We start from the raw sequence: 22,367 nt of genomic DNA, 5'->3' as shown, positions 1-22,367 counted from the left end.
CACAACCGCTGCCGGCGCCGGCCGGGGCCGCACTGAGCACGCGCGGCGGGGACGCCGCCGGGCGGCCGGGCACAGTGCGGGGGGTGAGCATGCGCAGTGCGCGCCCGCCCGCCCCGCTTCTGGCAGGGAGCGTGCGCAGAGGGCGCGGCGAAGCCGCTGGGCGGGAGCATGCGCACCGCGCCTCGTGAAGCCCAGGGGACGGACCCACGTTCCCGGCCTGCCCCGCCTCCCCTCCGCGCATGCGCGAAGCGGGTCCTTCGAAGGCTCCTCTCGGTCCCGGCCAGCGGGGAAGGGGACGACGGAGTCAGGGGGCTGCGCATGCGCTGTCGCCTGCCCCCCCCCCCCCCCCCCGCCCCAGCCCCTCAGAGCGGGGCGTCGAGGTCAGCCTTGAGGAGGGGCTGGCGGCCAGCGGGGCTGGCGCTGCCCGGGCGGGGGGCAGGCACCCCGGGAGGGCAGCCGTACCGGCGGGGAGGCCCGGGCGGGAGGGGGCCGGCGAGTAAAAAGACTCTGGAGGGGGGGGGAGGTGGCTGGGCGAGGTGAGGGCTGTGTGACGGGCAGCAGCGGGAACATGGCGGCCCCGGAGGGAGCGTGGGCGGGCGGGCGGAGGCCGGTCTCCCCAGGCGGGCGGGTGGCTGCGGCTCTGGAGAGGAGGGCGCAAGCGAGAGCTGCCTGCTCCGAGTGACAGCCGCAGAGCACACCGACAGTAGGCACGGGAGGGTCGGTACCACACGCGTGGGGCGGACACGAGCCTTTTCTTAAAATCATTTACAGATTTATTTATTTTCTGCTGTGAGGAATAACTCGGCCCTGCTGTAGCACATAGGCTGGCCTTAGGCTGTGAGGTGCAGACTGGCAGCAGTGCTGAAATCAAGCACGGGAATCAAAAATAGCACATACCTGCCTGCAAAATGCAGCAGGATCAAGTTACAGGCGCTGGCAGTTATCCAAAGAATGCTGTTACAGAAGTGCTCCGGCACAGCTGGGATGATAATGAAAAATAGCAGCCCAGAATAATGAAGTGAGTTAAAAAAATTGACCTTGTTTCTGTGAAAGGAGAATAGAAAAGTGAGAAGCCAGAGCTACTGCAAAATGCTGAGTGGGGAAAAAAATGTCAAAACATACCAGTACTGAATCAAAAACTTTGCTCTCAGTGGTGGAAGCAAGGGGAATACTCTAGGGAATCCCTTTGTCACCTCAGCAGATTTTGGCATCAGGCCCATTGCCGTACAGGACTGGAAATCAGCTACATTTTTGAACAGGCTTCGCAGTTCTAAAGGCATATGGTCCTTTCTTATTATGCCTATTATGCTTTACCAGCCTAATCCTATAACTTTGTTGGAGTTATAATTATTTGTTTCTATCCTGCCTTACTAAGCAAAAGTAAGAAAACAAAGACTTTGCTTGCTGTATGGTTGGTTTCAGCCCGTTGAGATGTATAGCAACAGTAAACAGACTGATTTCCTGTGAACTGCCATCTGCGTTCTTCTGACGTTCAGGAAAAAGCGCTGACAGTCTGCTTTTCCCCAGAAATAGCCAGTAGTTGTAGCATAGGCTTCTCACTAGAGCTCCTCAAAAAATTGCAAAACTGGTAAGAAATCTGCTCATCAGAACTTTTTTCCCCCCCTCTCTTTTCCACAGTTTACTAAAGGCGTACTTTTCTTTTTTAGGCTTAAATACAAAGTCAATAAGAATGTCAATAGTCACAGTCCAGCTTGGTCAGTGCGGTAATCAGGTTGGTCATGAGGTGTTTAATGCTATCTGCAGTGACGTCCGTGGCACACATGGGTTGTGCTCCAAGAAGGAGAATGAATCCTACCATGATGCTTGCAAAGAACGTTTTTTCAGTGAGGAGGAACCTGAAGGTACAGCATTTAAGTGTTTGCTTCCCACAGAGGGTCTGGTTTCCAACCTGATACAGATAAGAGTACAGAAATAATAAAAGTCTCTTATCTTCAGTTGAAGAATGAATTTTACCTTCAGTCTTGAAGAATTGTCACAACCCTCTGCCTTCACAACATGGCTAACAACCATGGAAGCAAAATCAGCGCAAGTAATGTGTCTGAGACCACAGAGCAAGTCTGCCAGCAACACAGCTGGAAACTGAGCATATATGCATACATAATCTTTCCTTCCAAACATCTGCATTTTCTGCTGTAGATAGATTATACCATGGAGTAGGGCCCAAAAAAGCTGTATTTGGTGTTATCAAATGCATTAAGTGGTTTCTTTCCTGAAAGATCTGTGGTCTCTAGAGTTCAGATTTGTCTTTGGAACAATGGATGGTTCTCCAGAAATCCAGGGCATTGCCAAGTCCTCCTTTCTGTACCCGCCTGTACTGTCCCATTAATAGTTTGGCTTACATGGGTGGGAGGAATACAATTTGGGCTGTGGTGCAAGTCTGTCCATCTTTATGTAAACAAGTTCTAATATTGGCACATTATTCTTAGCTTTGTTTTTCTTCCTATCCAGTACCTGTTGCCCGGGCTGTGCTTGTTGACATGGAACCTAAAGTAATCAGCCAAACCTTATCAATAGCTGCCAGGTCTGGCTGCTGGAAATACGATGATCGGTCGCACTTCTGTCAGAAGCAAGGGTCTGGAAACAACTGGGCGAATGGGTATGAAGAATTGTTTCAAGCTTCACTAAGGGAACTGTAGAGGCTAATGAGCTGTCTAGACTCTCTAGGAGCAGTACTATTGCAGTTGTGCCAGGTAAAGAGTATGTAACATTAACCTGATTTATTTTTAATTTAGAATAGCAATATATATAGCAGCAAAATTTCTAAACTGCTTTTTGCAAGGTGAAATTGGTATTTACAGTGAAAATGTAACATTTTAGAATAGAGTGAATATATTTAAGAATAGGAAACAATAAGCGTGGTTTATAAACGCCTATTTTGCAAAATGTCACAGCTGAGGATTGTTTACTGCAGATGGAATGGGTGATGTAATGTCAGGTTATATAAATAAGAAGAGTATCCTTTATGAATAGCTTCACCTTACTGCTTTTATTTTGAATTAACCTGCCATGTCTCGCTGTTTTGTCTTTTATGCAACAGGTACTCTGTTCACGGGCCTAGACACAAAGAAGTAATAATGAATCTGGTACAAAAAGAAGCAGAGAAATGTGATCGGCTCGGTGGATTTTTCACAATAATGAGCATGGCTGGTGGTACAGGATCTGGCTTGGGAGCATTTGTGACCCAGTGTTTAAGAGATGCTTTTCCAACCTCATTTATACTAAACCATGTTATCTGGCCCTACGGCACTGGTGAGGTGAATGTTGTATTGCCCAGAGATATTCTGCAAGTTATAATCACTATTTATTATTAAACATAAAATACCTGCAGCTGAAATAAACTAGAAGAGAGATACCTTTTACTTTTTAAAAGTTCAACGTGACAGAAAGTAACACAGCTAATGAATTGTTTGCCTAATATTTGGTACATGTCGTTTCACAAAAAAAACCCAACTTGATAATACAAGTGCTAAAATATAATACAGTTTCATGAGAAGCTCTATCAGCTAACTAGAAATCTCCTGTTATGATAGTATCTCAGCATTATAATCAGTTCCCAGACAGATTTTATTCTAGCATGTTTGTATGAACTGAGGATAACATGATTTTCACAGGTCTTGCTCTGTCCATGAAAAAGCTCTGCTAGCTCCTGACCTCATTCTGCACTTCGGCAAAGAAAAGTAATCACTTCCTAAATCATAACTGAGGAAATGCCAGTAGCCAGAGGATTATAAACTCGAAAGAGATTAAATTGTCTGACTCTCATTTGTGTGTATTTTTTGGTTGTTTGTTTCCAGGTCATTGTTCAAAACTACAACTCTGTTTTGACTCTGTCACATCTGTACCAGTCATCAGATGCCCTTCTTGTTCATGAAAATGATGTCATTCACAAGATCTGTGCGCAGCTGATGAATATTAAACAGATCTCCTTCAGGGATGTAAATCAAGTCATTGCCCATCAGCTGGGGAGTGTCTTCCAGCCCACGTACACAGCAGAAAGTGGCTTACGCTATAGCAGAAACCCATTAGGTATAATATAATATAATATAATATAATATAATATAATATAATATAATATAATATAATATAATATAATATAATATAATATAATATAATATAATATAATATAATATAATATAATATAATATAATATAATAATAATATAATATAGCTGCCTAATGCATTCTCACACCTATTTCTGTAATCATTTCATGTTGTGAATTTAAGTTCTTTGGTCTCCTTATTCAAGTATTCAGATACATCCCAAGTTTTAAGATATGAAAAGTGAAGCAAAAGACTAAATTAGAAGTTCAGTCAATTCAAAAATAGAACCCCAGCTTCTGGTTTCGTTCTTTACCAAAAGAACCCTGCTTCTCCTTTTTCAAGTGATTACAGACACCCTTGTACCTATTTACATTTCAGAGGAAATTTGTGCAGGACAGTAATTTTGGACTGGGTTTTACATTTCACATTAGGTTAGAAGTTTCTACAAACTGAAACAAAATGAAAGTTTTGTGTTTTGCTCAGGCAGAAGACAGGCTAGCATACAACTTGGTAGAAACAAGCAACGAGCTGACATTGGCATCTTTAAGGGATTAAAGAAAGTTACCCATATTGCCAAGAGTTTTGCTTGTAAAATTAAATTTTCACATCTGTCTGTCAATCTCTTTAGCAGTGCATAGGGTCTCTGAGATTTTGAGCCAGACTATGAAGTGAGACAAGTCTAAATTGTAAAATAAGAGCTACTAACATGCTTGAATAGAACTCAGTAGTATGTAGCAAGTTTGCATTACTTTGTCTGATGTGTGTCCATGTATTTGTCAAATTAAACCTTTATATATCCTTTGTTTCTTACCTTAAATTGCTAGATCTTTGTAAAATTCCTCTCTCTCTTCTCCTATTTTAGCTAGCCTATGCGATATTTTTGGCAGAAATGAGCAGCTGTTAATTTCTTCTTTCAGGAGACTTAATGGAGGCGTTAGTTCCACATCCCGAATTCAAGATGTTGGGTCTTCGTAACATACCTCAGATGCCTGAAAACTCCCTCGCTTATAGCACATTCACTTGGCCTGGACTCATCAAACATTTAAGGCAGATGCTCATTGCTAATGCTAAAATGGAGGAAGGTAAAAAGCATTCACTCATCTTCAGTATCCATCACTCTTCAAGCATTTATTTTTACAGATGAAATAAAGCTTATTGTTTTGTGGAGCTCACTGACGAGCCTTAGTCAGTTCAGAAACAAGCTGCTGCCCTCAGACACCAGGAATTTGCCTCTACATAGCCAGCTGCTCCTTCAACTATTCACTCAGCTGCCAGAGAAGCTCCTGGCTTGCTCCTGTTTTTGCTCCAGACATCTCAGTTAATTATAACTATTGAAAAGACACAAAACAAACAGTTTTAGGCTGTGCACATAATTTACATGATTAATTTGGAACGTTCCTTGGATAGTTAGTTCTGCTACGCTTTTTCTTTCTACACCTTCTACTAATAAAAATCATGCTTAGCTCTCCCATATCATTTACGTGGGGAATTCAGTATAGCTTCCAGTTATGCAAAGAATGGGCTGGCAGATTGCTAAGTATAGAAACAAGTATCCTTTTCTCTGGTAAGACTAGCGGCTACCAGGCAAATACCGCTGGATTAGCACTGTTTTTCTCTAAGAATTGTGTAATTGCTGCTTGACTAATGTGCAGAAGCTACAAACTCTGGTATGATCTCGGCTTGGGGCACAGTGTTAGTTACCATCTGACTCTTCAGCTAGTCTGAATCCATATTTCATGAAACATTAACTTTCTTTTATCTCTTTTTTGCCAAAATCTCATAGGTATTGATTGGCAAGTACGGCCACCGCGTCTAGGCTCCTCCATCGCCTCCAGTCATTCCACAAACAAGCCGCTGCATTTCAATACTTCCATTGCCAACCTGGTTATCCTGCGAGGAAAAGATACGCACAGTGTAGACTTAGGTAAGAAGGAAAAACACGGTACCTCAGTGATTCTTGTTTGACATCTCACTGTTTTCTTTGCAACCATATCTAATGAAAGTGGAAAAAACCCAAGGCCACATATTTGACTCCTAAGGTCAATATTCCCTCTAGAAACATTTTAATGCCCAAAGCCATGTTGTCTAATTGCTTAGGGCTGTTGTCTTTACAGCTGAGACTTCTCTGTTTCCTGAAGCACTTCAGGGAAGGAGGAAGAGACTGAAGTCTGTATATACAATAGGATTCTTGGCTATATTGTCTGAAAATATATTTAGCTGCTTCTGGAGTGATGAGCATAGCTTGCAGATGAAGTACCAGTACAAGAGTATGCTTCTAGATAACCTGATGAATCTGTTTAAAACAGTCACATTTTCAACAGGCTGACCACTCTGCAGATTTTTTTCAAGGCCTGAATTGATCTGCCGAGCATTGATTAGGTCCCACAGGACTACGGAGATCAAGATGTAGGAGCTTGTAGCTTTACATTTGTCAAAAGGGCTGTCTTATTTCTGCTACAGGAAGTTTCCGAGATCCCTCATTATACACATCGTGGCTAAACCCTCAGGATGCTTTTAATGCCTGGAAAACACCAAGAGCATTTAACAAGTATGAAAAGTCTGCTGCTTTGGTCAGCAATAGCCAGTTCCTGCTGAAACCTCTTGACAATGTTGTAGGAAAAGCTTGGAATATGTTTGCTTCCAAGTAAGTGAAAATAATTATGCTGATACTTCATTTGTAACTGCCAATATCTTCAGTGTTAGCAAAATCATTGTAAATACAGCTCGCTCTTTCAGCTAAGTACAGTAACGGTGAATAAGCATGAAGACCGTTCCCACACTTCAGTGGAAACATTTTTATGCTTGAAACATGATGGCAGGGTGAGGAACACAGTACAGTGCTTATGTTCTGTGGATAAGTGAGACCACATATTCTAGTGCTGTCAGTTTGACTATTTTCTCAGTACTAAGACTTCCCAAATTTAGTGCATTCCAGCATGACCATTCTAAAAATAACAGATAGAAACTCTTCCACTGATCATATAGTTTCTAAATTGCATACAGACATGCCGCACACTCCAGGAAACAAGTTCCTGGCTCAGTTCAAAAGCATTTAGGGGATTTGTGTGTTTAGTAAGTCTCCCGTGCTATTAGTTTGATTTTTCATTAGAACCAAGATATCTAGAAAATAATTGCCTCTTTACTTTGATCATCATGAAACCCAGGTTACTGCATGTCACAGCAGATGTCTGCTAAACACGAGTTTCTAGCACAGGAATTCTGAATTAAAAGCCAAAGGAGGAAAACTGCTTCCACTAGCTTAGCTCCTGGTTTTACCATGTGTTACAAAAACACCAGTGATGAGAAGCAAGCTATCCCGCACACACAGGTTTAGGCTTTGCATCTCAAATCTATAAATTACTTTTCTCATTTAACAATCACTTCTCCTTCCATTTCCCAGTTAGCCCAATTTTGTTAGTCATAATTTTGTTTCCTTAAGCAATACATAGTTATAAAAGCTATTAGAAACAAGTCACGACTTACCAATAAGTATGAATTACAAAATGAGTTCAAGAGAGCACAGTAGAAAAAGCCAGCGTGGTTATTGGGTGGAAACCAATCTTCATTTGAAGTTATTACAATAACTATATAATGTGATTTCACGTGTCAGATTCTTCACTGATTTCTGATGTCTAATCCATTTTCCTACTGTGACTTCAACACACAGAGCCTATATTCACCAGTACACTAAATTTGGCATTGAAGAAGAAGATTTCCTGGACAGCTTCACAGCTCTGGAACAAGTTATCTCCAGTTACACCACCCTTTGATTTTTTTTTTTTTTTAAATGGTCTGAAATAGAACTTTTCTGAAGGAACCCAGCGCTGGAAAACCTTCCACCGACTTCTTGAAGTATATAAATTACTGGACTGTAGCTATTTTTCAGTCTTGTAAGCAGTGTGTGCGTGTGTTAGAATAGTAAGAACTGAATCAGAACTGAATATATTCATATGGGCAGGTATTATTCATATTTAATATATCTAATAAATAGCTATTTTTCAATACTTTTGATACGTACTGTAGGTAACTTTGGACATCATTTTTGGCACTTGGATATTTTTCATCAAGAATGTCTATACAGAAGGATTTTTCTCCAGACTAAACTCTCAGCATCTAAACTATCATGAACTAATGTGTGATAAAAATCGTGTGCTTGACTCCAGTAGTAAGGCATTCATGATCCTCCAATTTCAATTTTTCATGATAACACTTGGCCCTAGAATGCTTCAATATTGATCAAAATGCACAGAATCAGAATTATTAACCCAAACTCCATTGGGCTGTCATTCAAGAGCCCGTAGTCTGCCACGTATTCCTTTAAAGCGAAGTAAGACCTAAATTCTACTTTAAGGACCTTAACCTTGACAAAAATAGCGGAAGTTTTGAACCATCTTTTAAAAAAGGCATGAAGGGTTCTTAATTTTCCTGTCAACCTCAAGTTATATTAGAGATTATAATGAATTGTATGCTTTTCTGGCCATTTCACTGTGCCATGTTTTGAAGTAGTGTCACCTACCAATTGGAAAAAAAAAAAAAATCCCTATAGCACATCAGAGGTCTTGGCTATTTGTTATAGGCAAACCGTAGGTTTAGGCAAAACTACAACTCTTGCTCTTCTTCCTAGTTAGAAGCAGGTAGTTTTTTTTAATTAATTTGTTATTTATTTAAACAGATTTGGGAGGAGAACTGCTGGTAGATTTCAGGTGTAAGAGCCTGTAATATAATATAATACATATAATAGGTTCCATAATTTCAAAAGTTGATTTAAGAAACGGGCTCTTTTTTGCACACCTTTTACCACGACCACAAGGTGGTGCCCCTGTGAAGCCGCAGCCTGCAAACACTCGGCTGCACCGGCCGGGCAGGAGGAGGAGATTGCACTGGCTTGCGGGGCCACAGCCTGAGTGCTTCTAAAAGAGTGCGGGAGACCTAAGGATTGTGTTGTAACACTGAGCTTTCCTCCGCCTCTGTTAGCTTTTCACTTAATGGTAGGGAGAGCTTTGGGAATTCTTGCCATTCCTCCCCCATGTCACGCTGTTCTCCCATGGAAATAATTAAATAGGTATGCCAAGAATGAAAATTTAAAAAGCAGTCTCCAGGACTTCTCCCTTGACGAGTGGACAAATCTCATAGTTTCCCTTTAGGTTTTCGTGCTGTTTCATGCCAGGCCTCTGAGCTTTTACCTAAAAGATGAGCACGCACGTAGTATGATGCTAAATACGTTAAAGACGTTTTCAATATGGCTAACGATACCCACATAGAAATCGTGCCCTGTTAGCAATTCTGGTTTAAATTTTAAATCGTCAACGAATTAACGCAGTGGTAGATGCAGAAGTGACCTTGTAATTCTGCTAGGTTTCAGTTAGAGCACAGCAGGCGCTCCGTATTACTCTTATCTTTATTTCCTTTCCTGGTTTCATTTACCTCTTCAACTTTTGGTCAGGCCAGGTACTGGAGCACTAAAATCCCCTCCTGGAGCACCTGTTCTCAAACCAGCTCTGGCACATGACACCTGGAACGGCAAACAGACTTCTTGACAAGATTCAAGTAACTGTACGATTGAATCTGAAGAAAATAAGTAAGTACTGGGGCTAAGTTCACAATTGCTCAAATATGCCCGTAGTAAGAGCTGATCACTGGCATGGTTGTGTCAATGCAAGCCACAATGGATTCTGAGAAATTTCACGGTAGCTTATAGACAAGCGATGTTAAGCTCTCGTGCCTTCCAAAAAAAAAAGTTTCAACTGCCTGTTAGTAGCAGGGCAACTGTCAGCACACGTTAGAGTTGAGTCTAGCCCTGGTTCATGCAGAAAAATTACCTGTGTAAATTAAGAGCTACATTGGTGCATCAATTCAATAGCTAAATCATTTAATATACAAGGGAAGGAGAATCATTCGTGGGGCGGGTGGGGAGAACACAAGAGAGACAGCAAAGAGCAGAGAGCAGATAGGGTAAATATACCGAATAACTTCTTATATAAAAAGATACTTGGTATTTATGGCAAAACATTTTGACAATGTTCTTCTGCAGACCACAGCAGACAGTCCAACAACTCACTCTGGTTTGCTATCTGTTTTCACTCAGCTGCTCTAATTCCTGGTTTAGGAACTCCCTCTCAAAAGGGGAAGACACAATAATCATAGTTCAACTATTCAGCCATACTTCAAGCCCTATACTGCTCAGTAAAATTTGAGTTGTTTGGAAGTTCAAAACTACATATAACTTTTGTTATAAAATATTACTTGTTATTTTTTTCACTAAATCACTTCCTGGCAGCTCCGAGCTGGGGGACTGTTCTGATCCAAAGGGCTTTTCTAGTGGTGTGGTTTTGTCAGTTTCAACCATTGCCTTTCACTTGGGTATTTTCACAGAAGAAACTGGAGGAAAGATTGCACAAGAAGTTAAGATAAACAGCACTGGCAATTCAAGTCTGCAAGGAACAAAGGGTCAGGAAAGGAGACAGTACAGTGAGGTTCTCCCTCCTCCCTCCTCCAAAAGGCACAGGATGTTTAGCAACATAGAAATAATTTTCCCTAGTGTTTTCAACAGATACCAGACTGAGAACTTCTTCCAGTATCAGAAATGCAAATAGGTAATTCCATGTCTTAAAAAATTACCAAGTCCCAGGAATGCATACTCTTCCTCATTGTTCCACAGGACAGGTAAGAGAGATCTTTGAAAAGCTAAGGACAGATAATTCCTCTCAGAAACAAGGAAGAGAGCAATGGGTTGTTTTACTGCTACATTGATAAGTAACTTTATTGCAGAAATAACCTTACGTTATCTCTAGGTAGTTATAATTCTGAGCATGAAGCAAATACAAGCAGGCGCTTATTGCACCTATGGATGACATAGACCCATTTATCCATTCTTTATAAGTACATTTATTATTTATGGCTAATGTTAACTTTTAGTTAATGGAGCAGGATATTTGAGGTTTTGTTTGCTTACGTTTGATGGCAGAATTTGGGCCACATCAGGAAACACAGCACGCAGCTAACATGTATAAACCCAAAGCAAAAATAAAAATTGCCTTATTTATAGTTATAACATATAAAAACATGGAGGAAAGATTCTGCACCTCAAAGACACAGCTAGGCCAACAGGTTCATTATACTTAACAAGGATACTTCTGTAAGGACTTGTTCACAGTTAGGATTCAGGGAAAATACTCCTACTTCCATGGGAGAACAAAGTTTTTCAAAGCAGCAATAGAGGATCACAACCATCAGCCAAATTTTGACAACACAGATTCCTCAAAACTAAAAAAAAAAAAAAAAAGGGGGTGTATGTGAAAACAAAAGTATAACTGTTGTATTAGCTGTTATAAGCCCTTTCATTGCTCTGGAAAAGAGATCGACAGGAATTGTTTTAGGCATCTCTAGCCTTCTTCCTGTTAGTGTTTTTCACTGCTGACCTCAGTTCTGAAATTCTCACACCCTTTCCCAAACGAAGCCTTCATTTTTTGATCTATGGCTGGATTCCTCTTTTTTTTCCCCAGGATGTGGAGAGGAGAGGGTCAAAGTGACAGGAAGTGAATAGCTATTACCGAATTTTCATCATCTACAATTATATTAGAAGGCGAAGTAGTCATTTTCTGTTTTAGTGAGAAAATTAATTATGTAAAGAATAGTCTGAGCCTGGAAGAGGGCCTTTATCTCATTGGAAGTTAAAGTTAATGAGGTGGATCAAAGGTCAGCACAAGCCAATGGCTCAGAGGCAGGGACAACAGAATCAGTGGCCTTGACCTAGCTAGTTCTAGGTGAACTACCCACAGGATGTCCATAAATGAAGGAACAATGCGTCAAATCTCACTGTTGTTTTTTGTAACAGACAGGTGCAGCTCACTTGGAAGTTGATTCAAGGACTCTAACTATAGCAGATATGTTTAATGAATAGGATAACTTTTATTTAGCCACAAAAAAAAACAGGAACAAAAATTAACCTGTTACAAATACTTTAAACATAATAACCGTCTGGGAAGTGACAGGGCACTGATGTAGTTATAGATACTTACAGAGTCTTAGTGTAAATATATAAGGAACTTTTAAGAGGATTACCTGCACAGATTTACCAAACTGGAACAGCTCAAGATGAAGGGCAAAAATCTGTGGTTTCCACAACAACTAGGATTTTATCAATAAGAAAGAAGTAAGTTATGTTCAAATTACCAGCTGATACACTACTAGGACATATTAAGGTACAAAAGGACAGTGAATTAATAATTCGTGTCCTTCTGCATTTGTTAATAAATTTAGTATAGATAAATATTACGAAATGAGGGACCAAATATCCAAAAGGAAAAATCGTCAGATGTCAAAGCGTACTTTAAAGAAGTCTGCATTTTGCTGGATACCACTTTAAAAATTGCACGAGTCATCAGGAATGTGATTCATGGATCTGATACGGTACAAAAAACTTCCAAAAGGCATTGAGCTGCTGCCTTTCCTCCACTGCTTTCAAGGGCAGCCCAGACACAGCCTTACCAAGGCAGCAAATTCCAGCGTAGGCTTCCTCCTCAAGCCTGCTGCCTCTGGCCTTCCTACCCCACCTCCGTCCACGCTCCAGAAGCACAGCCTGGACACTCAGCCAGCCTTTAACTCGCGGGGATGTAGAGCTGATAATCCTGAATTTTAACTATAGAGCCTTTCCGGCTCTTTCAGTCAAACTCGGAGTTCACAATGGTCCCTTCTGATTTCACATTGTATGAATCCTCTCCCTCTAGACAGCCACTTCCCCTCTGTCCGGGTGGGGGAATGAGTCACCTACCTCCGTGAATCAGCAGAACCTGCTTAACCCTTTCCCAGAAGCAGGAACAGCTGCAGATAGGGTGGTGTTTCAAACAAATGTTATTACCAGCGATAAGGAGCACATGGGGAAAAGGTGCAGATAGCCTGAGATAAGAGCTTAGAGAGGCTGCTTCTGCTAGTTGGGAAATTTAAAGGCAATTTTTAGAGATATAAATGTATTCCATGATAAAGATCATGGAAGACATCTAAACCTTAACCCCATAGTTCATATAAGCCTGAGAAATTCTGAACAGGGACTCCTAAGAGAGTCTAGCGGTATAAAACAAAGGCACAGGCCTCTGCACTTACCTCTGTGAATCAGGTTGCAGAAACCTTCTTGTCTGCTAGTCTTAAAAGCAAATTTTTTAAAATATGGAATTTTACACAGTAAGATATAAAAATAAGTAAAGTGAGGACTCTCTCTAGGCCAAGATTCCTGTTTTAAAAGTAAGAGCAATAAGTAGAGAAACTAACTAAAATAAACCACTGCTTAATATAAAAAAGACAGAATAAACATTGCTTGAGCTTCAGTGAGCTATGAGCTTTTGTTTCACTAGTTATATGTGATGAGAAATAAATACCGTCTTACATGGTATATCTGCATTTAAATGGGCACGTTCTGTGAAAATGATTATTGTACATATTTGGTTACATGTACAATGTAATGTTTATTTAAAGGCTCACAAAAATACACTTCAGTTGCCTGAGAATGGTGTAATTGTGGTCAGATGGCATGATTTAATTTGAACTTTTGCCCAGCAGTCTCCAATATGTAATAGATCATTTACAGGAGCATGTAAGCAGAACACCGCCGAAGGAGCCAAATGGAAAGCAGCCTTATCCCACACGCCGAAGGTGTAATAAAATACTGACTCTGTGCTCGGTTGGCAAGGGCAGCTGTAGCTGTTCTTTATAATATCCTCAATAAGTATGGCGAGAGCTGGGCAATAGTTCAGAGCTACTGCTCTCCAGATGGCTCAGAACAATACCGAGTTCAGGAATACATATTTCCATGTAAGACTGCTTGCTGCTGGCTGCCATGCGTTTCTGCCACTTGCAAAGAAAACACTGGGAAACTTCCTCCCCACCCCACTTTGAGCAACTTCAGCCCGTATTACTACCTGATCCCGAGTCATCTAGTCAGCAACTGTATTTATGTAGTTATTTGATGTTGTAAACTAGCAATTTCTCCTTCCTAGGCCAAATTTTGCTGAAGAAACCTAATGCAACTGTTAAAACAGTTAAAAAGATAAATTTGGCAACTGATGAACAAATATCCAGTTAAATACTCTTCTCCCAAGAAGAAAGCTTCCGTTCCCTCCCTACCAGACGTTAACTCAGGTTTTCACATTATTTTCCTCTATAAAGATTTAGTCAGGCTTCTCCACAAAACCAGTACTTTCACGGTGAATTATTCTTATATAAAAAATAGATACAAACCTCACGTGTGCTGTGAAAGGGAAGCTTATTCTTCAATGACATATAAAGGAAACCTGAACTTGCTTTAGTACACGTGGGGTCCTGTTCAAGCTGAACAAAGCTCCAGTCAACAGGCCTGAATGCGTCCAAAAATAGCTAAGCACCAAGAGCAGACAGGGCTGCAAGGACCGAGAGGAGAGACATCAGCGGCAGTTTTAAGCAAGGACTCTCAGGATCAGGTCTGCCAAACACCACTAAAAACACTTTCCTTATTCACTTAATTGGAATGGTCCTCTCCCAGTCACAGCTGAAATCTGTTGCCAAAGGACAGCACGGGAGATTTCTACACTTCACTTAAAAACACCAGGCTCTTTGTGGGCAACCACCCCAATTTTAGTTCATGCACAAATGCTGCAGTGTGGTTTGCCACGTGGAGGCTGTGCACAGGCAGAAGTGTTTAAGACAGGTTTACAAAGAGGTTAAGGGGGAGGCAACAGAACTAAAATCACCAATTGCATTAGCAGACCTAGTAGAAACACTGCTTTGAATTTTTTTTTGGCATCCATTACTTTGAACTTAACTAAATACCAGCTTCAGGCATCTTAAAAGTTTCTCTTCCTTGCTGCTCCCCACCTAGAGTCTTACGCAACACACACAGATGCATGCGACTGTATGTCACGAGAGGTCAGCTGGACTGAGGTGAGACATAAAAATCAAGGAATCGGAGAAATGCAATCTGTTGTTATGAAATATCCTAAATATTACAGCTCTCAAGAAAACAGCTGCAGCAAGCAAGAGGCACTGAGAGAAGCATGGTTTCTAAATAGACGAGAGAGATTTTGTGAACATGGCTAGATTTGTATGATGGTGTAAATCTAAATGTGTATTTTCTCTTTATGCAGGTCCAGTTTCTTTGAGAGACAGAAAAGAAGTGCTGAGCGCACAAACATGCTTTTTTCAAGCCTTTTCAACAGATGGAAAGAGCCTAAGAAACACGTGGTCTCAGGAAAGACACAGTCCCTTGAAACTCACAGTTTCTACACGTAAGTGTGAACCTCGACCAAAGTATTCATGTGGTTTAGTTAGCAACACCTTCTGCAAAAGAACTGCCAGTTTCTTTCCTGCCAATATGGATGGAAAACAGAGGTACCACAAGGTCATTGCATGCAGCTAGAACGAGCTTTGGGAAATGCATTTAACCTCTTAAAGAATTTCTGACGCTTTGTCCAATGGTTTAGGGCAGAGTTTAACCTCCCCAGGCACACTGGGCAGTGGTGGTGCCTGTGCTCAAGTAGCTTAGAGCTCTGGCTGACAGCTTCTGCCAAATCGATGCCACTTTCCAGTGAAAAGGCTTTGGATCTCAGAAATGTCATGCGGATGAGCTGGTACCCCAGTAAGGTAATAGGTGACTACCTACAGCTTGATGTCATCAATCATAACTGTGGTCATAATCTTGTGTAAAACCAGGCGAAGGAACATTTCAGTGTAACAAAAAGCACCTAAATGACATACTACCAAGGCCACAAGGAAACAAAAAGTTCCAACCACCTTTCATGTGGAGGCAGAACCAGACCTGCTCTGTTTTTAATGCTCTGTCACATTAGCATTAAAAAAAACCCAACCAAAACCCAACCAACCAAAACCAGTGGATTATGCCTTAAATCACGGGTGTAGACACACAGCCCTTCCCTCGCAGGACCCCTCAAACAGGAACAGCGCAGCAGTCACCAGAGAAAAGACACTAACCTGCGCTTTTCACAAGGACAGAAAAGCAGTTTCTGAGGCCATGGGGAGAAGGGCGCGGTTTGCAGGGCAGTTATCAGAGCAGGGAACAATACCCTGAGCTGACAAGTCCTATCTCTTGCCTTTCATCAGGAAATAGCAGCTAGTTTCCTTATTACCAGCTGCCTGGGCAACTCATTTCAGCTTCTTGGGAAACCAGAACAATTAAGCTGGGAGTAACTCCCTTGAAACACAGAAGATGCAGCACACTTACTTATCCATATCTGAACAGCTCATCAAATGAGGTTCAAAGAAAGATGACCTTTGATTTAATGCTAATGTAGTCAGTGCTCTTTGAATCATTCCATGAGTGAATAATAATAATAATAATAAAACCCCTCTCGCACAATAAAGGGCAGTGCTAAAGGCAAAGTAAAGCAAAGCTTGGCCCACTTAACAGGTCCACATTTGCACGTTTGTTTTACCACAACCGAACATCACTAGCAGTGAACAGGCTGAATGACTTCACAGCTCAACAGCCTCTTCGCTTTAAATTCAGCAGAGAGTAATAGTCAGCTTTTTTGACCAAAATACCGTTTTGCTGAATTCCTGACACGTGCCAAGAAGCCCGTCGCAGATTGCTGGGCTCCTCCTGCTCACTTTCACCTGGAAGGCGATACAGCCAGACATCTTTTGCATGTTTGATGACAGTTTCTGCATTTGAGCTCCCTTTGCTCTTTTGACAACTGATTCGGGTTGTTACAGCCTCTCCCATTCATACCACTACCACAACAGTGTTTTGCTGCCTTTTATGAAAGCCGAGTGGATGCATGAGTAAGCAAGTGAAACGGATAAAGAAATAAATGCTAGCATTTCATGCCCTCAATTAGACACTTGATTTAGGAAAGTCACAGCAGGCTCAAAGAGTTTTTCAGTATAATCCTTTTAAAAATGAGCTTGTAAGAGCATATGCAAATATTTACCCTCAGTCTAGCTCTGAACACCCTAGCAGGGCGTTTTGCAGGGATTGCTTCACTCCCTGCTTCCTGAAGAGGTTCCAGCAACTAAACCCTCACCTGGCCCAGCCTGCTCTCAGCCAGGGAGGGCTTTCTGCTGGGCGGACACCCCTCCCTGGCTCCTGCTCTCCCACTTCCACATTCCACTTAGTGCTGCAATCTGGAAAAGGCTGGGCAAAATACTGACACTTTTTTCTTCTTCTCCTCCAGAAAAAAAAAACAAACAAAACAACCCCAAACACATTTACAGAAAAAACCCTAGAATTTTAAATCTCAGAAAAGCAATTTCAATTACCTTATATATAATTACATTCAACCTTTTATCTGCTGATTACAAAGTATTTTTTAACCATGTGCTTCAAAGAAAACAAAATTACTTTTGCCTCCCAAGGAACACACCCAATCACCACTTATTTTTACACCTGCAATCAATTTTGTTCACTAATATTTATATTTGTGCTTGATAATCAGGGAAACATCCACAGTATTTGTGCTTGCAATTAGCACTGCCTGCAGTGAGAGGGAGGCCGATTCTGACAAATTAAATAATGAAACCCAAAAGCACAGCAGGGAAGGACTTTCTGGAACAGCATTAAGCCATCTTCAAGTATTAATGACAAGGATCTTTTAGCATGAACAGGCAGCTGGGCGATTTCAGAGGGAGCTGCTTTAACAAGAAACAGTGTGATATTGGGATGGAAGTAAGAAACTACAAGCAGGGACAGGGAGCAGGTTTCCTCTTGGTTTTGATGGAGCTGAGGGAAGCGTGGAACTGGATGATTTGATCCGACATGGCCTGTGCCGGTCTGTTGGCTCGCCCTGGCACAGACCAGTGTGACCTTTTTAGCTTTGCTTACATCAGCACAATTCTTGCCCTGATCGGGTACATCGTGGCTGCCAGGGAGAGGGGCACGCCAGCGTGCTTACATCTCACATGGCCTTCAAAGCACATCGTTGGTGAGGCACAATTCATAGGGCCGGCAGTAAGCAAGTAGAGAATTAGGAGAAGGATCAGCTGCAGCCCTACCTGACCTCATCTCTGATGCGCTTCTCTGAAGTGTCAGGCTGGCAAATATGGCCAACTTTCTGCTTTGCTTCCTATTTACAGTGCACTTGTGAAAGCAGAGATTTAGCCACGTTCCATAGATGATGAGACTAAACCAATCTCTATTGCCTCAAAGTCATCTTTGATGTTTAACCAAACATTAGTTGTTGTTACGAGGGCTGTTACTTCCGTGTGATTTTCAGTAATTCCAAGAAAAAAAGCAAGATACTTTATTCAGTGTCTAAGCTGCAAGAAGAATCAGCTAAAAATACAGTGATCCGTGCTAAGATGGTTTCTCTTGCAACACAGCTCACTTTGGATTTTTCTCTAACGGACTTTAAACTAGATTGACTGCTTCCAATGTGTGACTGAAAGTATGTACAACAAAATGAAACTTTGGATTAAGGGAGCAAAATACATGTTTCCAGATGAAATGCTAAAGGCTCCAGATCTTTCTTTGAAGCCACAAAATGCAATTGCAGATCTGTCTTCTAGATTCACACTTACTGTGGAATGCTTGGGACAACAAATTTCACAGCCTAACAACCAAGCTCAATATACAGACATGGAAACAATCCAGCTGAAATAAACACCGGGAAACAGTTATTTGTTTGTTTATTTAGGCAAACATAAACCTCTCCATTTGCAAATCTCATTAGGTTGGCATAACTTTCATTTCTATTATTTGTTACCTTTTACCAAGTCTTATTATCTCCCAGCGGCCGAGCAGGTAGCAGCAAGTAGAATGAGCAGTCCCTTCTTTAATAACGTTAGAAAGTTTCAAAATAACAGCACAGCTTATTGGAATGGACACATACAAACATGAGTTGCAGAACAATAGATATATATATTTCTCACTATATGTATGTAAACATATATTGGAATAAGGGGGGGGAAGCTTTCAGTTTGTCTAGTGATTTTTCAGTAGGTAAGGAGGCATAATTACGAGGAGACTGCTACAGCATTTAGAATGGCACAGTTTATTGGCTCAAACTCTAGGAAAAGGGTTTTTTTTTCTTCTTACTTGTCGTAACAGTCTCCTCATTTCAATCTGACAGCATACAGGGGCCTCTACATGGCATAAATTTCATTTACTCTCACGAAAGGCCCTAAGACACTAGCAGAACTGTGTGAAGTAAATACCAGTGCCTATATACCTAATTATACATAAATGCCTAAGGTGAATGGCAGATTTGAGGAAAAAAAGCTGCCACTAAAACTGGGGAAAGTAGCAAACAGTTGTTTCACTAATCCAAGTATCCTGAAGAAAAATGAAACAATCAGCTATGAACTGCTGACATGATCTCTTATAAAGTGTAGAATTAAAGTTTTATTAGACTGAAAAAAGTGAAGTATCAAATAGAGCTTTGATTTTTTGGATGTGTATTGTATTAGAACAAGTTCTTTGCTATGTTATTGTCAAAGACAATATTTAGGCCAAAAAGTGAAAAAGCTGCTAGGGCCAAGGTTTAAGAAATCCTGTTCATCTTTTAAAAATCCACAGGGGCAAATGAATGGCCTTTGTGCCTTTAACTACCTTGTACTACCCCCCAGCACTCGGACTTTTAGATATTTAAATTTAACCTAGTCAGCAGCTCTGTTGAGAGAAGCCCCTATTAAAAGCCTCCCCATTCATGATCATTGTTTAAAGTTATATCTGAAGCATACAAGAGAAACATTGCAAACCCCACACACAACTGAGACGAAACTTTAAAAGATGTTTCTTGTGCAGATTGCTGTGCTGCGTGACTTCTGAACTCATTTCCATCTAAACTTAAACACATTTATATGCTATTGATGTTCAATGAAAACAGTTGGAGATGGATGAGCGAACGGTCAGATGAAAGATACCAAAATGTCAGACAGCCTACCGACTGTTGTTGCCATGAGATCCAACAGTCAACATCAGTCTGATAAGCTATCCGACAGGATGGTACAGCCATGGAGATGTCACGACGGTTGGCAACACAAGAGGACACTCAGGCAGGATTGAACAAAATACGTATTCTCACACCTCGCTCGAGACCGGCCCTAGCCTAATGCAGGGTTAATCTAACCTAAGCAAGAGCAAGATCTAACCTACTTTGTGCTCATATGCCACCTGTTGATAACGCTAATGGAAGGACAAATTAATTCTTGTTACTTACCCCTAGGATAAAAATAAAAAACAATAGTTCAAAAGTTATTAGAGTAGTAATACATATACAGTGGCAGTGGAATGGATATCTACTTACTAAAGAGGGAAAAGATCCATTTTAGTATTAGTTATGTTCATGTACATTAGAACTGGAAGACACACTGATTGATAACAATGTTTTAAAAACGTCTGGCTTTTAAAGCCTAAGTTTAAGGTTCTCTAAGGTTCTCTGCATCATAGCTGGGTTTGACATCAAATCTGTTTTCAGCTGGAATCTTTACTCTTCCCCCCTCTTCTCCTTCACTGCCCACGGTGCTGTGATCAGTGGCAAACATCTGAGAAGAATTTATGCTAACAAATATCACCGGCTATTTAACTTGCCTCTTTTAACCAGTGAGCCATACTTCAAGCAAGTGATACGCTTTCTACTTCCTTCTGCTAAGTAAGACATTCTTAAGAAAAAAGAAAAAACGAAACGAACAAAGGGCTTCAGCACCATTTGTGCAGGAAGGATGAGTAAAGCATGCGATTCATGGGATTAAGGCTTAATAAAGTAACTAAAGAAACTGAGCGTACAAAAGTGGAGAGGAAAAGAAACAGCTTAAAAAGACTGACACAAGAAATTCTGGAATGATCAAAGATGACTTTATAAAGTTTTATCTTAACTTCGTTCTAAATATACAGAATAAAAAAAGTCAGCTTCAGCATTTTGACATCAATCATCTCTGCTAACATCACGAAGTTTAAGAGGGTGGCTTTTCCAACCGAGAGCACGTGCAATGCAATGGGACACTGGGGAGTTCAGACGGAACAGCCTTACCATGAGGGACATGCAACAGTTTGTATCCAATCTGTATTCATTTATATACATTTTGATGGTCTTGAAAGTTATGGAAAAAGCAAAACAGCCACCCTTCAAAATAAAGTTACCCTTAGGTCGGTCTGAAGTTAAATCAGGAAGTGGAGAGTATTAAATCAGCAGTTTTGGAAGTAATTTGGGTGGACAACATTTGTGTTAAACTCCATTTAACATCACATTGTCCATCCCATGTAATACAACTCAGACATGTAAAGCATTTATACCTTACCTTAACATTTATAAGTTTGTCAGTGAAACGTCTGCTCTAATATCCAAATTACTTTCAAAATTAAATAAAAACTTGTTATAGTTGAAAATTGATGTTAAAAAGTTTTCCCTCATTTTGAATAATGCTGATTTTTAAACATATGGAAAGATGTGTCATTTTTCGTGTCTGCTAAAACCCACTCCGAGGGTTTTTTTTTCCAAGCTCATTTGGTTTTTTCTTCAGAGTACATCTTCTGTTGCAGTCGTTTGGCATAGCTCTGGGCCATGGAGTTGATTATAGATAAGATAAAATAACAAACCATGACAATCACCAACTTTTCAAACATCCACGATAGCCAGTTTTCCCCCTGAAGAGACAAAGACAAAACAGAAGAAGGAGGAAAATGAAGATTAGTGGGCAGCACAATGGGGAATTCTCCATTTTCTGGGTGAAAGGGAAAAGCCTAACCATTTTTTTTGTTATGTAATTTATCAAATTAAAAACAGGAACCAAGTGCAAGCTGACAGGATTCCTGCAGGTCTCTCTGTAAAGCTGACTTTAGTCCCTTGCAAAACAATGCAGGAGGGCTTGCCAAACGCACTGCATGGCAGATGAGGAATCCTTGGTCATCACTCCTGTGCTAGTGAAGCGATTTATTATTCCTAGTATTGTTTTGTCTTTGCTAACAATTCATGGCGTTCAGAATTAGCAACCCCCGACTGTCATTCCCTGACATGTTCATTGCAAAGACAAGAAGCAGCTCATTGCTTAACCATGTTTTTTCCTAAACTGCATATACTGTGTTATCCCCCCATCAGCGTCCGAGTCTCCCGGTGTCACTAGAAGTTAAGGCGATGACCTCGGCAGTCCCACTTCCAGCGTTTTCCATGGCTACTCTTAACTTGTATATTTTTGTCAAAGGAGGGCAGCAATGCACCGCACAAAAATTACCTCAATGTGTAGAAAAGGAATCTGCATATTTAGTTATTCCAGCCCGACCCTCCCTAATTTAGTCTCTTTTTTGGTAAGAAATGGGCAAAGAAACATTTATAAGAGCTACAAGTATTAAATGTGAAATGTGAGTTAGATTAATGGATTTTCTCTTAAAA

General features: G+C 40.9%; 2 protein-coding genes and 1 long non-coding RNA gene across 12 annotated transcripts in view; 1 reads left to right on the top strand and 2 right to left on the bottom strand.

The window, feature by feature from the left end:
* Positions 1 to 361: 361 nt before the first annotated feature.
* Positions 362 to 21,579, top strand: TUBD1 (tubulin delta 1). Of its 7 annotated transcripts, none has more exons than XM_087751510.1 (11): positions 362 to 380; positions 1,668 to 1,862; positions 2,470 to 2,617; positions 3,059 to 3,275; positions 3,816 to 4,047; positions 4,980 to 5,144; positions 5,846 to 5,986; positions 6,523 to 6,706; positions 7,730 to 8,020; positions 9,506 to 9,640; positions 15,174 to 21,579. In XM_087751510.1, exons 2-9 carry the CDS (start codon positions 1,691 to 1,693, stop codon positions 7,830 to 7,832), a joined length of 1,362 nt encoding a protein of 453 aa, XP_087607636.1. In that variant the 5' UTR covers positions 362 to 380; positions 1,668 to 1,690; the 3' UTR covers positions 7,833 to 8,020; positions 9,506 to 9,640; positions 15,174 to 21,579. The 7 variants fall into 7 exon arrangements, with proteins under 7 accessions (XP_087607636.1, XP_087607635.1, XP_087607634.1 ...); XM_087751509.1 differs by lacking the exon at positions 362 to 380 and adding an exon at positions 642 to 1,018; XM_087751508.1 differs by lacking the exon at positions 362 to 380 and having other exon boundaries at positions 642 to 1,862; positions 15,174 to 15,314; positions 20,460 to 21,579.
* On the bottom strand, positions 4,995 to 14,286 carry LOC148056317 (uncharacterized). The gene is made up of 5 exons (XR_015703422.1): positions 11,145 to 14,286; positions 10,306 to 10,440; positions 9,487 to 9,574; positions 5,764 to 5,952; positions 4,995 to 5,129 (listed from the first exon to the last, which is right to left on the bottom strand). It is a non-coding gene; the product is annotated as an uncharacterized LOC148056317 (long non-coding RNA).
* VMP1 (vacuole membrane protein 1) overlaps positions 18,653 to 22,367 on the bottom strand; it is a 71,773-nt gene continuing 68,058 nt past the window's right edge. For all 4 annotated transcript variants that reach the window (XM_087751514.1, XM_087751513.1, XM_087751515.1 and 1 more), the window contains one exon: positions 18,653 to 21,625. In XM_087751514.1, the coding sequence (XP_087607640.1) occupies positions 21,482 to 21,625 (144 nt within the window). In that variant the 3' untranslated portion in view covers positions 18,653 to 21,481. The remainder of the gene's footprint in view (positions 21,626 to 22,367) is intronic.

Source organism: Nipponia nippon, unplaced genomic scaffold (assembly GCF_047370975.1).
Source record: "Nipponia nippon isolate SJK-2023a ecotype South Korea unplaced genomic scaffold, ASM4737097v1 scaffold_15, whole genome shotgun sequence".
NCBI classification, from domain to species: domain Eukaryota; kingdom Metazoa; phylum Chordata; class Aves; order Pelecaniformes; family Threskiornithidae; genus Nipponia; species Nipponia nippon.
This window is presented reverse-complemented; position numbering and strand designations above follow the sequence as displayed.